General features: G+C 41.7%; 1 protein-coding gene across 2 annotated transcripts in view; it reads right to left on the bottom strand.

Annotated features, from left to right (window-relative positions):
* map4k3a (mitogen-activated protein kinase kinase kinase kinase 3a) overlaps window positions 1-15,161 on the bottom strand; it is a 79,913-nt gene that overhangs the window by 13,160 nt on the left and 51,592 nt on the right. The window contains exons 13-17 of one of the 2 annotated variants that reach the window (XM_036949774.2): window positions 14,857-14,929; window positions 12,206-12,267; window positions 11,031-11,093; window positions 8,012-8,070; window positions 16-54 (exon numbers count right to left, since the gene is read on the bottom strand). In XM_036949774.2, the coding sequence (XP_036805669.2) occupies window positions 16-54; window positions 8,012-8,070; window positions 11,031-11,093; window positions 12,206-12,267; window positions 14,857-14,929 (296 nt within the window). The remainder of the gene's footprint in view (window positions 1-15; window positions 55-8,011; window positions 8,071-11,030; window positions 11,094-12,205; window positions 12,268-14,856; window positions 14,930-15,161) is intronic. The other variant, XM_036949775.2, reaches the window with a different exon arrangement.

Genomic DNA, 15,161 nt, shown 5'->3' with positions numbered 1-15,161 from the left:
CACAGCTGGGCCTACCTCTGGATTAGCTCCTCCTCCACCGATTTCAGAAGACTCCTGTTGCGAGATAAAGACAGGAGATAAGAGATAAAGGGAGATAGATACTGTCATGTTTACATTTGCACACAAGGGGTACTTGCAGGGAATGGTTGAGGATAAGGGAGACGATTTTTGTTTTACAAAAAGGCTTTTATTGACTTGAAGTGTAAAGACGGCGCTAGATTGATGTGGATCGTTCAAAGGCCGATTTCCCGTCCTTTTTTCGGAAGATGCTGTGAAAGTACCCAACCAACCTCTGATATCTTGTCTAAAAATATCACTGGAGCCATATTCCTTTTTGTAAAATAACTTTGTCACCTGTTTCTCTATGTCTTGGATTTAAATTATTTTAGTGCTACCCGGGGTCATGCGCTGGGGGCAGTTCCAACAAACAAATTGCCAAGTGATTGTGGAAGAGCAAAAAAAAAAAAAAAAAGGCTACTTATGTTTTATGAATTAGCACTCGTCGAAACCTCTCAATAGGTAGAAAGAATGTTGGCTGAACATTCATTAAAAAAAAATCATCAAAGCTGACAGGGTTCCCTGCTAGTGCACAACAACCTCTCAAACACACTATGCTCAGCAGTAGGCTACTCAATCTTCTATTGGTGGTTCCGATGGCTCAGTTAGTTTTGTCATGATGCTTGCAATACAATAGTTGTGGGTTTGATTCCTGCACGGGCCACAGTGGGTATAGGTTAACTGTACGTTGCTTTGGAAGGGTCTGCTAAAAATGTATACATCGAAATTATATCATATTAGTAGTATTGTATAAGAGAGAACGCTACATTGCTTTTTGTGGAAAGTCCTAGTTACACAGGTTGCAGCTACACTAAATTACCATAATTACTATAATTTAATGATTTCCAGGAGTCGCCTTTTCACTGTTGACGTTGAGACTTGTGTTTTGCAGGTACTATTAAATGAAGCTGCTAGTTGAGGACTTGTGAGGCGTCTGTTTCTCAAACTAAACACTCCAATGCACTTGTCCTCTTGCTCAGTTGTGCACCGGGGCCTCGCACTCCTCTTTCTATTCTGGTTAGAGTTATTGCGCTGTTCTGTGAAGGGAGTAGGACACAGTGTTGTACGAGATCTTCAGTTTCTTGGCAAATTCTCGCATGGAATAGCCTTCATTTCTCAGAACAAGAATAGACTGACGAATTTCAGAAGAAAATTATTTGTTTCTGGCCATTTTGTGAGTGTAATCAAACCCACAAATGCTGATGCTCAGATACTCAACTAGTCAAAAGGAAGCCAGTTTTATTGCTTCTTTAATCAGGACAACAGTTTTCAGCTGTGCTAACATAATTGCAAAAGGGTTTTCTAATTATCAATTAGCCTTTTAAAGTGATAAACTTGGATTAGCTAACACAACGTACCATTGGAACACAGGAGTGATGGTTGCTGATAATGGGCCTCTGTATGCCTATGTACAATTGAAGTCGGAAGTTTACATACACCTTAACTTAGTTTTTCACAATTCCTGACATTTAATCCTAGTAAAAATTCCCTGTCTTAGGTCAGTTAGGATCACCACTTTATTTTAAGAATGTGAAATGTCAGAATAATAGTAGAAAGAATTATTTATTTCAGATTTTATTTTTTTCATCACATTCCCAGTGGGTCAGAAGTTTACATACACTCAATTAGTATTTGGTAGCATTGCCTTGAAATTGTTTAACTTGGGTCAAATGTTTCGGGTAGCCTTCCACAAGCTTCCCACAATAAGTTGGGTGAATGTTGGCCCATTCCTCCTGACAGAGCTGCTGTAACTGAGTCAGGTTTGTAGGCCTCGCACGCACACGCCTTTTCATTTCTGCCCCCAAATGTTATTTTGGATTGAGGTCAGGGCTTTGTGATGGCCACTCCAATACCTTGACTTTGTTGTCCTTAAGCCATTTTGCCACAACTTTGAAAGTATGCTTGGGGTCATTGTCCATTTGGAAGACCTATTTGTGACCAAGCTTTAACTTCCTGACTGATGTCTTAAGATGTTGCTTCAATATATCCACATAATTTTCCTTTCCTCATGTTGCTATCTATTTTGTGAAGTGCACCAATGCCTCCTGCAGCAAAGCACCCCCACAACATGATGCTGCCACCCCCGTGATTCACGGTTGGGATGGTGTTCTTCGACTTGTGAGCATCCCCCTTTTTCCTCCAAACATAGCGATGGTCATTATGGCCAAACAGTTCTATTTTGTTTCATCAGACCAGAATACATTTTTCCAAAAAGTACAATCTTTGTCCCGTGTGCAGTTGCAAACTGTAGTCTGGCTTTTTTTTAATGGCGGTTTTGGAGCAGTGGCTTCTTCCTTGCCCAGCAGCCTTTCAGGTTATGTCGATACAGGACTCATTTTACTGTGGATATAGATACTTTTGTACCTGTTTCCTCCAGCATCTTCACAAGGTCCTTTGCGGTTGTTCTGGGATTGATTTTCACTTTTCGCACCAAAGTATGTTCATCTCTAGGAGACAGAACGTGTCTCCTTCCTGAGCGGTATGACGGCTGTGTGGTCCCATGGTGTTTATACTTGTGTACTATTGTTTGTACAGATGAACATGGTACCTTCAGGCCCTTGGAAATTGCTCCCAAGAATGAACCAGACTTGTGGAGGTCTACAATTCTTTTTCTGAGGTCTTAGCTGATTTCTTTTGATTTTCCCATGATGTCAAGCAAAGATGAACTAAGTTTGAAGGTAGGCCTTGAAATAAATCCACAGGTACACCTCCAATTGACTCAAATTATGTCAATTAGCCTATCAGAAGCTTCTAAAGCCATGACATAATTTTCTGGAATTTTCCAAGCTGTTTAAAGGCACAGTCAACTTAGTGTATGTAAAACTTCTGAACCCAATGGAATTGTGATACAGTGAATTTTAAGTTAAATAATATGTCTGTAAAACAATTGTTGGAAAAATGACTTGTGTCATGTACAAAGTAGATGTCCTAACTGACTTCACAAAACTTTAGTTTGTTAACAAGAAATTTGTGGAGTGGTTGAAAAATGAGTTTTAATGACTCCAACCTAAGTGTATGTAAACTTCCGACTTCAACTGTATATATCCCATAAAGAAAATCAGCCGTTTCCAGCTACAATAGTCATTTACAACATTAACAATGTCTACATTGTATTCTGATCAATTTGATGTTATTTTAATCGATAAAAAAAATGCTTTTCTTTCAAAAACAAGGACATTTCTAAGTGACCCCAAACTTTTGAAAGGTAGTGTACATCTAAAAGACATCTCATCAATGGGGAGGAAAGAGTAAAAGGAATAAAATAGATGACCAAGTAACCTTCATTGATCCAATTATACTTTCTTTTAGCCTGTGTCGCTTTAAAGCATTTTGCCCATAAACCATTTCTTAAAAGGGTTAGTTAACCCAAATAACAAAAGGACACATTGGTTTCCTTACCCTGTAAGCAGTCTATGGACAAGTTATGACAGCAATCCATGATATGGTTTAGTTTCCCTGTCATTGTTTCCACATGCTAACGTTTTTCAATTTGTGGGACAAATCCTATTCAAGTCACAGGACCGATATTTGCATTTTTCGTACATCACGTTAAAATCATACGAAAGTATCTCAAATTGATTGTGAAGCTTAACAAAGTCACTTATAGACGTTTTGAATATGATGCACGAAAAATGCTATTATCGGTCCCATGACTTGAATGGGATTTGTGGCACAAACAGGAACAGTCCCAGGGAAACTAAACCAAAGCATGGATTGCTGTCATAAACCAATTTGTTATTTTGTCATTTGGGTGAAGGTTTAAAGCGGCGTTAAACCTGCTGAGCCTGTTTTGTTTATCTTAAAACTCCTTTGCGTATGGATGGATTTTATATGGTTTGGTACACCATTCCATTCCTCTGCACCAGTGTTAAGGAAATAGCTTTTTCCAGCCATGCTCCTATAGTGCAGCGGTCTGATATTGGCAACACTGCCTCTGGTGTGATGGCTATGAGAGTCTAATGAATTTAAACCAGACAAGTAACTGGGGGCAAGGTCATGTAGAACTTAAAAAAAAAAATGTTGATCTGCACCACCCGGAGGTCAACTGGAAGCCACTTCAGTTCCCTGAAATTATTAGGACAAATATGCATCCCAGGGCTGAGCTTGAGTATAATGATCATCAGTTGGTTTGGGGCCATTTCAAGTTTGTCCTTCAGATTTGTTTTATGCCACTGGACCATGAGATACAAGCATAGTCATAGTGGCACTGGATCAGAGATGTTGCCAGGGTCTGCATAGTAGGCTACTGTTTAAGAGAGGATGCTAGCATGTTGCTTTGTGTGGAGAGCGCTAGCTACACAAGTTGTGGCTAAGCTAAATGACCATTTAATGATTATTACTAGCACTGTATAAGAACAGTGGACGCCACATTGCTAGGCTGTGTGTGGAAAGCGCTAGCTTCACATGTTATGGCTAAGCTTAATTACCTACAAATATACTGTATTATTACTAGTACTGTAGAAAGGATGCTACGTTGCTATGTGTGGAAAGCGTTAGCGACACTGGTTGTGGCTAAACTAAATTACCATATTATATTATTACTAGTCCTGTATAAAGACAGGTTGTTACATTGTTAGCGTGGAAAGCGCTACCTAAACGGGTTGTGGCTAAGCTAAATAATCAAATTATCATATTATTACTAGTACTGTTATGTTGCTCTGTGTGGAAAGTCTTAGGATCACAGGTTGTGGCTACGCTAAATGACCAGATTGTCATATTATTACTAATAATGTATAAGGGTGCCGCATAGCTTTGTGTGGAAAGCTCAAACTTCACAGGTTGTGACTAGGCCCATCTGTTAGTGTAACTGGGAGTGGCACCTCTCGCCTCTGTCTCACTCGTGTGACACTCCATCTGTCTCGACGCCCCACCGGCCTTCTCAAATCTCCATCTTCCTCTCTTATCCCCCTCCCCTTCATTAATGGCGGTCTCTACAAATAAATAAAATACTTAAGGAGAGTGGAAAAGTTTGGGAAAAAAACTACACAAGCTCAAGATTCCCATTAAGATTCAGTGCAATACAACCCGAGTTGGGTTCAAATAATTTATCTGGGCTTGATCGGCCTTGCCTAGTGGCAAAAGTGCACTCCAGATAGGCTACAGAAAACAGTGAAAGTATTTGAAAAATCGAATCCAGGTCTGAATGCAACTTGCCTAGTCATCTTACACTTATACTCCCGAGCTCCCGAGTGGTGCAGCGGTCTAAGGCACTGTATCTCAGTGCTAGAGGCGTCACTACAGACCTGGTTCGAGTCCAGGCTGTATCACAACCGGCCGTGACTGGGAGTCCAATAGGGAGGCGCACAATTGACAGCGTCATCCGGGTTAGGGTTTGGCCGGGGTAATCAAATCAAAGTTTATTTGTCACGTGCGCCGAATACAACAGTGAAATGCTTACTTACAGGCTCTAACCAATGGCGTGAAAAAAAAAAAGGTATGTGTGTATGTAAGTAAAGAAATAAAACAACAGACATTTGAAAAAAGAGTAGCAAGGCTATATACAGACACCTGTTAGTCAGGCTTCTTGAGGTAGTATGTACATGTAGGTATCGTTAAAGTGACTATGCATATACAGTGCCTTGCGAAAGTATTCGGCCCCCTTGAACTTTGCGAACTTTTGCCACATTTCAGGCTTCAAACATAAAGATATAAAACTGTATTTTTTTGTGAAGAATCAACAACAAGTGGGACACAATCATGAAGTGGAACGACATTTATTGGATATTTCAAACTTTTTTAACAAATCAAAAACTGAAAAATTGGGCGTGCAAAATTATTCAGCCCCTTTACTTTCAGTGCAGCAAACTCTCTCCAGAAGTTCAGTGAGGATCTCTGAATGTTGACCTAAATGACTAATGATGATAAATACAATCCACCTGTGTGTAATCAAGTCTCCGTATAAATGCACCTGCACTGTGATAGTCTCAGAGGTCCGTTAAAAGCGCAGAGAGCATCATGAAGAACAAGGAACACACCAGGCAGGTCCGAGATACTGTTGTGAAGCCAGGTCTCTGACCTCCTCCCTATAGGCTGTCTCGTCGTTGTCAGTGATCAGGCCTACCACTGTTGTGTCGTCAGCAAACTTAATGATGGTGTTGGAGTCGTGCCTGGCCATGCAGTCGTGGGTGAACAGGGAGTACAGGAGGGGACTGAGCACGCACCCCTAGGGAGCTCCAGTGTTGAGGATCAGCGTGGCAGATGTGTTGCTACCTACCCTCACCACCTGGGGGCAGCCTGTCAGGAAGTCCAGGATCCCTCTGCAGGGAGGTGTTTAGTCCCAGGTTCCTGAGCTTGGTGATGAGCTTTGAGGGTACTATGGTGTTGAACGCTGAGCTGTAGTCAATGAACAGCATTCTCACATAGGTGTTCCTTTTGTCAGGTGGGAAAGAGCAGTGTGGAGTGCAATACAGATTGCATCATCTGTGGATTTGTTTGGGCAGTATGCAAATTGGAGTGGGTCTAGGGTTTCTGGGATAATGGTGTTGATGTGAGCCATTACCAGCCTTTCAAAGCACTTCATGGCTACGGACGTGAGTGCTACGGGTCTGTAGTCATTTAGGCAGGTTGCCTTTGTATTCTTGGGCACAGGGACTATGGTGGTCTGCTTGAAGCATGTTGGTATTACAGACTCAATCAGGGACATGTTGAAAATGTCAGTGAAGACACCTGCCACACCTACTTGGTCAGCACATGCACGGAGCACAGGTCCTGGTAATCCGTCTGGCCCCGCAGCCTTGTGTATGTTGACCTGTTTAAAGGTCTTACTCATGTCGGCTACGGAGTGTGATCACACAGTTGTCCGGAACAGCTGATGCTCTCATGCATGCCTCAGTGTTGCTTGCCTCGAAGCGAGCATAGAAGCGATTTAGCTCGTCTGGTAGGCTCGTGTCACTGGGCAGGTGAGTGAGGTGAGTGATCGCTGTCCTGATATCCAGAAGCTCTTTTCTTCCATAAGATACGGGTGCAGAAACATTACGTACAAAATAATTGACAAATATTGCGAAAAAAATAACATAATAGCACAATTGGTTAGGAGACCGTAAAACGGCAGCCATCTCCTCCGGCGTCATTTTGTCCACCTGAAGAGGTAGGCCGTCATTATAAATAATAATTTGTTCTTAACTGAATTGCCTAGTTAAATAAAGACAATGATCCCAAACCCCCAATCAAATCTACATGAAAATGTCTAAAAAGCAACACATTTGAAGTTTAAGAATGGCCTAGTCAAAGTCCAGACCTAATCCCAAATGAAATGATGTGGCAGGACTTGAAATGAGCCGTTCATGCTTGAAAACCCACAAGTGTTGCTGAGTTACAGCAGTTCTGCATACAAGAGTGGGCCATAACTCCTCCACAGCGACGAGAGAGACTGATCAACAACTACAGGAAGCGTTAGGTCGGAGTCATTGCAGCTAAAGGTGGAACAACCAGTTATTGAGTGTAAGGGGGCAATTACTTTTTCACACAGGAACATTGGGTGTTGCATAACTTTGTTTATGAAATAAATGAAATAAGTATGTAATTGTTGTGTTATTTGTTCACTTAGGTTCCCTTTATCTAATATTAGGTTTTGGTTGAAGATCTGATAATATTCAGTATTAAATATGTAAAAATAGAGAAAATCAGAAAGGAGGCAAATCATTTTTCACGGCACTGTATCTACCTCTATCACTCATGTATCCCTACAAATTGTAAATATGGTATTGGAACTGACCCTGTATATACAGTAGCTTACTTACGTTCTTATTTTTATTTAGTGTTTTTGTTCGACCTTTACCACCACATTGAAATTGATGACTGCAAATCAAATCAAAAATAACATTTTTTTGGTCGTATACACGTTAGGCAGATGTTATTGCGGGTGTAGCAAAAATGCTTACATTGTTGGGTTTAGAGTTTTGCATTAGCATTTCACTGCACTTTTCGAAACCTCCATGCATGCAGTCTCACTTACTTATGCCCTCCCAAGAAGGAACTTCTGGGAGATCCCTCTTCGTAATCCATCTGCAAGTCCTAGGAGAAATGAAGACCGTTACACAAGACAGAAGCCTTATTTCATTTCACTTTGCATGCTCCATTCCTCACGAGTCAGAAAGTCATTATAACTGCATGATGATGTGTATTAGAAATGAGAAATAAATGAATACGGTTGGACCGAAATGAAATCATGACACGTTAAAGCTCCATCTCTTTTGAGTGATAGGTGACATTGAGCTTTTGTTGTGCGGAGGTGCTATGTGTACTGTAATTCTAGTCGAAATGCAAGGTGATTGCTTTTCGATTTATTCAGTTGGTGAACTTCTATTCATTGGCATGCTCTATGGCAGTCATTCATTCACGCATGCAAATACATCATACCTCTTAATAATAACAATTGATTTGGTTAAGCACGTAATGGATACACACAAGCAAAGAAGATGCTGATTGGTGGATGAGCGGTTTGTTTGAACGTCAACAAAATACATGTTGGTTGACACTTCATTTAATGGCAGATACTGTATATAAACCAAACAAATCTTAAAATTCTATAGAGTAGGAGGGGTAAATTAATGGCAAAGGCCTTTTTAAACTATTTTCTCTGAGCTTAAACTCTATCTCCACAGTAAAGACTGGATAAACTGTGTGGATGACACATCTGTCTTAATCAGATTTACCACCTTCTGCCTTTGGAGCGGAACTCTCAGTCATGCAAAACCGCATCGATTTTTTTCACCCCTAGATTATCAGACGAAATGTCGTTATTCACCGCTCTGCGTTCTGCTGAGGGAGGGATTTTTCAGAGAGGGAGGGGGAGAGAGGGAAGCAGGGGGAGAGAGAAAGGAGAGAGAGAGAGGGAAGGAAGCTATAGAGAGAAAGAGAGAGGGAGGGAAGGAAGGAGAGTTGACAGAAGATCTCAGGCTTTGCAGCTCAGTGACTCTGTCACCTCTCTGCCCTCCTCCATCCCTCGCCTCTCATCTCTCCGTCCTCCCCCTCGTCTGAGTCTGCCATCATTGTGAGGGCGATGCGCTTTGATAACCGTCCCTGTCACTTTTCTTCCATTCCTTCCCCTATAATAACAGTCTCTTAGTCACAGAGATGCCGGGTTCTGCGTCCCAAATGGCCCCCTATCCCCTATATTGAGTAGTAAAAGTAGTGACCTATAGGGAATAGGGGGTCGTTTGGGACAAACCAGGTGTCAGCCTTGAACCCAATGTACACAGAATCTCAGAGGGTGCAGTTAAGAAACTGTTCAGCTACCATCTTTAGTGTACATGATGACATAGTGAATAATGGCAATATATATGTACAACTAAATATATGCGTAAGATGTGTGCATAATTGTATCTTTAGATTAGATAAAAGCATTGGCTAAATTCCATATTACAATATTATATTTCTAGGGCACATTGCTGCTGTATGGCCTAATGGGAAACGCTTGACAATAAACCCTACCATTTCACAACACATTCGTGCAGAGGTTGTTTCTCTATCAACCTCCTTCTCTCAACCGCTCTCTCTATCCCTTCTTCTCTCAACATCTCTCAACCTCTCAAGCGGTCTCTTAACCTCAACATCCCTCGCTCTCTCTGAACCTTGCGCGCTCTCTCTAAACCTCGCTCTCTCTCTCTAAATCTCACTCGCTCTCTCTCTAAACCTCACTCTCTCTCTCGCTCTCTAAACCTCTCTCGCTCTCTAAACCTCTCTCGCTCTCTAAACCTCTCTCGCTCTCTAAACCTCTCTCGCTCTCTAAACCTCTCTTGCTCTCTAAACCTCTCTCGCTCTCTAAACCTCTCTCGCTCTCTAAACCTCTCTCGCTCTCTAAACCTCTCTCGCTCTCTAAATCTCTCTAAACCTCTCTCTAAACCTCTCTCTAAATCTCTCTAAACCTCTCTCTCTCGCTCTCTAAACCTCTCTCTCTCGCTCTCTAAACCTCACTCTCTCTCTCTAAACCTCACTCTCTCTCTCTAAACCTCACTCTCTCTCTCTAAACCTCACTCTCTCTCTCTAAACCTCACTCTCTCTCTAAACCTCACTCTCTCTCTAAACCTCACTCTCTCTCTAAACCTCACTCTCTCTCTAAACCTGGGGCGGCAGGGTAGCCTAGTGGTTAGAGCGTTGGACCTGTAACCGAAAGATTACATATCCCCGAGCTGACAAGGTACAAATCTGTCGTTCTGTCGTTCTGCCCCTGAACAGGCAGTTAACCCACTGTTCCTAGGTCGTCATTGAAAATAAGAATTAGTTCTTAACTGACTTGCCTAGTTAAATAAAGGTAAAATAAAACCTCACACCTCGCTCCTTCTCTAAACCTCTCTCTTTCTCAACATCTCCAGCCCTATATCTCCATCCCAACCCCTCTTCCTCTCTCATCTCTCCAGCTCCCTGTCCTCCCTCGTCTGAGTCTGCCATCATTGAGAGGGCGTTGCACTTTGATAACCATTCCCCTCTCTATAAACCTCTTTCTCTCTTTGAAAAAGAGACGTGTCGCATTGTGACAAGGCCTAAAAATAAAGCCCTTTTGTGCCCCTGTAAACAAAAAGCGTATGCTAAAAAAAAATTCTACTTACTACAAAATAGGCCAGGGGACGAGTTAGATGCGATATATTTCATCCTTTTAACCTGTTTGGTGATTTTTCATGCTGATATTACTGTGGTATTTCATCATCCACGTCAAAACCAGGTAGGAATACAAACTGATCATACTGTAAGGTATACAGGGCATCAATAAATGTGCAGTGATGCATGATGCTTTAATAACCAAAAGGAACTATAGGCTGCAAACTATGTGTTACAAAAGAGAGTACATGTCGCATGGGTTATGTCTTCACATGCAACAACAAGTGAAAGTGTTATGGGATGCCAACGAAAGGAGCAAGACAGCGGGCTTCAGAGTGAAAAGCGTCCAAACGTGAACTGACAACATATGAACTGCGATGAGGATGAGACAACACAAAACGGAGGTCAAATGTGGGCAAAAATAAGAACAAAAGTACCATGTTAGATCTTGCAGTGTAGTATTGTTCTTCCACACAGTCCAAAAAATCGTCAGAGTCGGGCTGTTTAGTAGACAGACCAAGAAAATATAGATTATTCACAGTCATCTGGTATTTACAAAAATATAAAAATCACACACACAGTATAAAAAAAATGTTGTAGTGTTTAAGTTGTTCTCCGAAGAGGTGGGATGATGGTTGGGTTTAGAAATGTATACACAAATAAAACACACTTAAGGGGTGAGAGACTCAAAAGGCTGGCCAGGGGACCAAAAGGATACCATGCAAGTGGGGCCTTCAGAAAATTATCTTTCATGGACTTGCGCTTCTAAAATAAGTGGCCGACCTTCCCCTCCAACAGAAGCACACCAAAGACAGAAGTTGAGAGAGAGAGAAAGAGCGTGGTATTACAAGCCTACGATTTTTGGGGGGGATAAAAAAAAATTATAATAAAAAAAAAACACTCCTTGCAAAAATATACAAATATATTTAGAATAATAAAGAAAAATATAATATTTTGCTAAGTCGCCCAAGTGTGTGTGTGTGTGTGTGCGTGTGTGTGTGTGAAGGGGGGTTATAAGAAAAAAAGCATAAAAGATGAGAATACTTCAAGACTGGAGGATGGGAAGGCACTGTGTACAGACTATATAACTGTGTTGATTCACACACACATTCAAACACTGTTTAGACTAGGTTAGATATTTCATTGTTGGAAGGGTTCCAAAATGTATTCAACAACGCGAGAGTGTCTCACCCCTTCGGTATTTTTGAAGTCAACACACAAACTACAACTCCTATCTGTTGACTGTGGGTGTGTCCCAAATGACTCCCTATTCCATATATAGTGCACTGCCTACCTTTGGAGCACACATTCTGGGTTTCCAATATAGCTTTGTATGAGGCCTCTGCCATCCCATACAGTTAATATAGTCTATATAACATATAATTCTATAGTTTGCCTCATCCGAAATACAATGCACAGTTAAGGGATAATAGTAGTGCAATAGTAATAGCAGAAGCCATGGAAATTGTGAGGTTCTGAATTTAAACAGTTGTTATTGTTGCAAAGCGTGATTTGGTTGGTCAAAAAGTGTGAAATGTTGATGGGCAAGCGTGTGTGTGTGTGTGTGTGTGTGTGTGTGTGTGTGTGTGTGTGTGTTAGGAGAGTCACTCACTGCTGGTTCGTGATGAGGTTCAGTCTCCTTCCTAAGCGGGGGATCAAACTTGACTTGATCAACTATCAGGGTTAAAAAAAAATTACACAGAATTAAACAAACTGCAGTACTAAGAAATGAACACACAACACATTTCGAAATATAGTCCCAGTGGCCTGGCAAAGAAAAAATTATCAAAAACGCATGAGTCGAACAGTAACATAAGCACAACATATCGCTAAAAATCGCTTATGAGCATTTTCCTACTAGTGCAGGCACTTTCCCCCATAATCCCCGTGGGCACGGAGTCAAAACTTAATGGCAAAGATTTAGACCCTCACATATAGAGTCCCTGAATGAACAGTAAGCAGTTCCCCATATGCCTTTTGCAGATGCAGAGCGAATATTCAAGTCTCTTGGGAAGTGATGTCTCTGCCACTCTGAGTGACAAAAATGAGAGCTGGAGAGATAAGGAGGGAGTGTGGGGGGGGGGGGGGGGGGTTCCATATTTAACCACAAGGTCATGAGAAGGACCGATTAGGAAGAAATCTGAAAAGCTTTTGTTACATTGTTATAAACATGACATTATAGATGTCCTAACCAGTCACAGTGACCTTAGTAGATTGTGGCTACTCACTTGAGGCAGTTGTAAAGATGCGTTATAAAGGATTGGTATAATTTCAGCCAGTAGTTTTGAAAGAAGCGCTCACGAGCCAAAACGGTTCCCCGAACATTGTGTCCAACATCCGTACATGTGGGGATGTGCATGTTGGGCTCACCCCACAACCTCATTGGACAATACTGTGCTGATCTGATCCCGCCTCCCACTATAAACTTGCAACCTTTTTTGACATGCCATTTCTGTATGGACCTCGCTTCACGGGAGCATTGTCATGCAAGAAAAGGGAAGGGCCTTCCCCAAACTGCTGCCACAAAGTTGTAAGAATAGAATTGTGCAGAATATTATTGTATGCTGTAGTGCTAAGATTTCCCTTCACTGGAAATAAGAGGTTTAGCCCAAACCATTAAAAACAGCCCCAGAACATTATTCCTCCTCCACCAAACTTTACAGTTGGCACTATGCATTGAGGCAGGTAGCGTTCTCCTGGCATCTCCAAACCTTGATTTGTCCTTTGGACTGTGATTCATTACTCCAGAGAACGTGTTTCCACTGCTCCAGAGTCCAATGGCGGTGAGCTTTACACCACTCCAACCGATGCTTGGCATTGAGCATGGTAATCTTAGGCATGTGTGCGGCTGCTCGGCCATGGAAACCCATTTCCTGAAGCTCCCGTTATTGTGCTGACATTGCTTCCAGAGGCAGTTTGGAACTCGGTAGTGAGTGTTGGCAACGGAGGACAGGAGATTTTTACGTGCTAAGCGCTTCAGCACTTGGGTGGTCCTTATCCAATTCCGAGGTGCATATTGAAGACATTGGAAGACCCGTCTATTTACTTTCCGTCAGTCAACAATATGAGTAGACCTAACGAACAGCGACAGCACTAGCCTATGTCAATCTACTATCCCCCATAGTACAAAGTTCAACCTATTCTATTCTGTACGAGAAATAAATATTCCAAACATAGTCTGGGACAGTTGTGGGATGCGATAGATCCCAAATTAATACAACCACTTGCATCCCCCAAAAAATTTTTTATACAATGTGGCTGACGCAACAGATCAGAACGTTTAACTTAAAATGCTGATAAACTATTAGGCTATTTCTTCCCATTATAAGTGCTGCAATGCACACATGGTAGTAGGCTATAAGTGTAAATGTTCCATTAGCGGGAAAAAACATTCTCAAAAGTGACCGCAAATGCAATCATGCATTAAAATTTTTATGGTGTTAAATGATCTTCCCCAAAACTTGAAACTCACGCGCTACTTATGTATGCCAGTTAGGCTCTATACCCCTTGTAAAGCGCATTAATGTTATTTGGCCACTTTAGTTGTGAAACAAACCTTACTAAGACATACAGGCCTATGGGCTAGGCTATTCTTGATTTAATATTGTCTTTACATATACTAAATAATATATGTGTGAAATGTGTTTTTATTTAGAATGGACCATTATCATGCACCGGTCTCGAAACAGGGGCAGCGGGAAAAAAATACATGTAACCTATGCACTTAAATAGCGAATGGAGGATGCGTTTCCCTGTGGTTTATTTTCATGCCAGCTAGGTAGTCCTGTTGTAAATATAAGCAATGTGCTTAATATTAGGAAAGTTGAGAAATAAATACAGTAGGCCTAGCCAAGCTGACCCTCCTATTTTTAATAGAGGCCATTACTGTTTTCTCGCGCAATTGCATAGCCTATTGAAATGTTGCGCAACATTAGCTCATGGCCTCTCATGAAGTGTTTGATTAGATTTTCGAATACATTAGCATTGATGTCAGAGCGATTAGAAGGACAATAGAATGCTGAGTACCAGGCAGTTAGCAAGTTTGGTAAACTACTAATGACCATCAGCAGCATCAGAGCTTGGAGAAGCCTAATTACCGTGACTAAAAGGGTCATGTGGAATTTGACTGCCGGTGTGGCGGTAATACGGTCACCGCAACAGCCCTAGTCATGACTGCTTACGACATACTATGGCATGCTAATGTCACTCTCATAACAGTCTTATACCAGAGGGATTAAGACAAATGCTACTGAAGACACTCACAGTTGATCTCGGAGAGTGTCTTCCCTTCTCGTGTGTTCCCGGAGCGAATCCGATGCGGCACAGGTACAGGGGGCTGTCAAAACAGATAAAGTGGAGTGAGGGAAACAGTAAAACACTAACTAGCCTGGTCCCAGATCTGTTTGTGCTGTATTGCCAACTTTTATGGTCATTGCCAGCCCAAACTGTTCAGGGACCAGGCTAGTAATACATTAGTCAAAAATGCAGTATTTTTGGATGCAGGCATTCTGACATACATTCCACCTACAGTACCGATTATGAAAACGTCACAAAAACCCTGTAAAGTG

This window comes from Oncorhynchus mykiss, chromosome 17 (genome assembly GCF_057628025.1).
Source record: "Oncorhynchus mykiss isolate SJ-2025 chromosome 17, ASM5762802v1, whole genome shotgun sequence".
NCBI lineage: Eukaryota > Metazoa > Chordata > Actinopteri > Salmoniformes > Salmonidae > Oncorhynchus > Oncorhynchus mykiss.
Note: the sequence above shows the minus strand (reverse complement) of the source record. Positions and strands in the feature narration are given on the sequence as shown.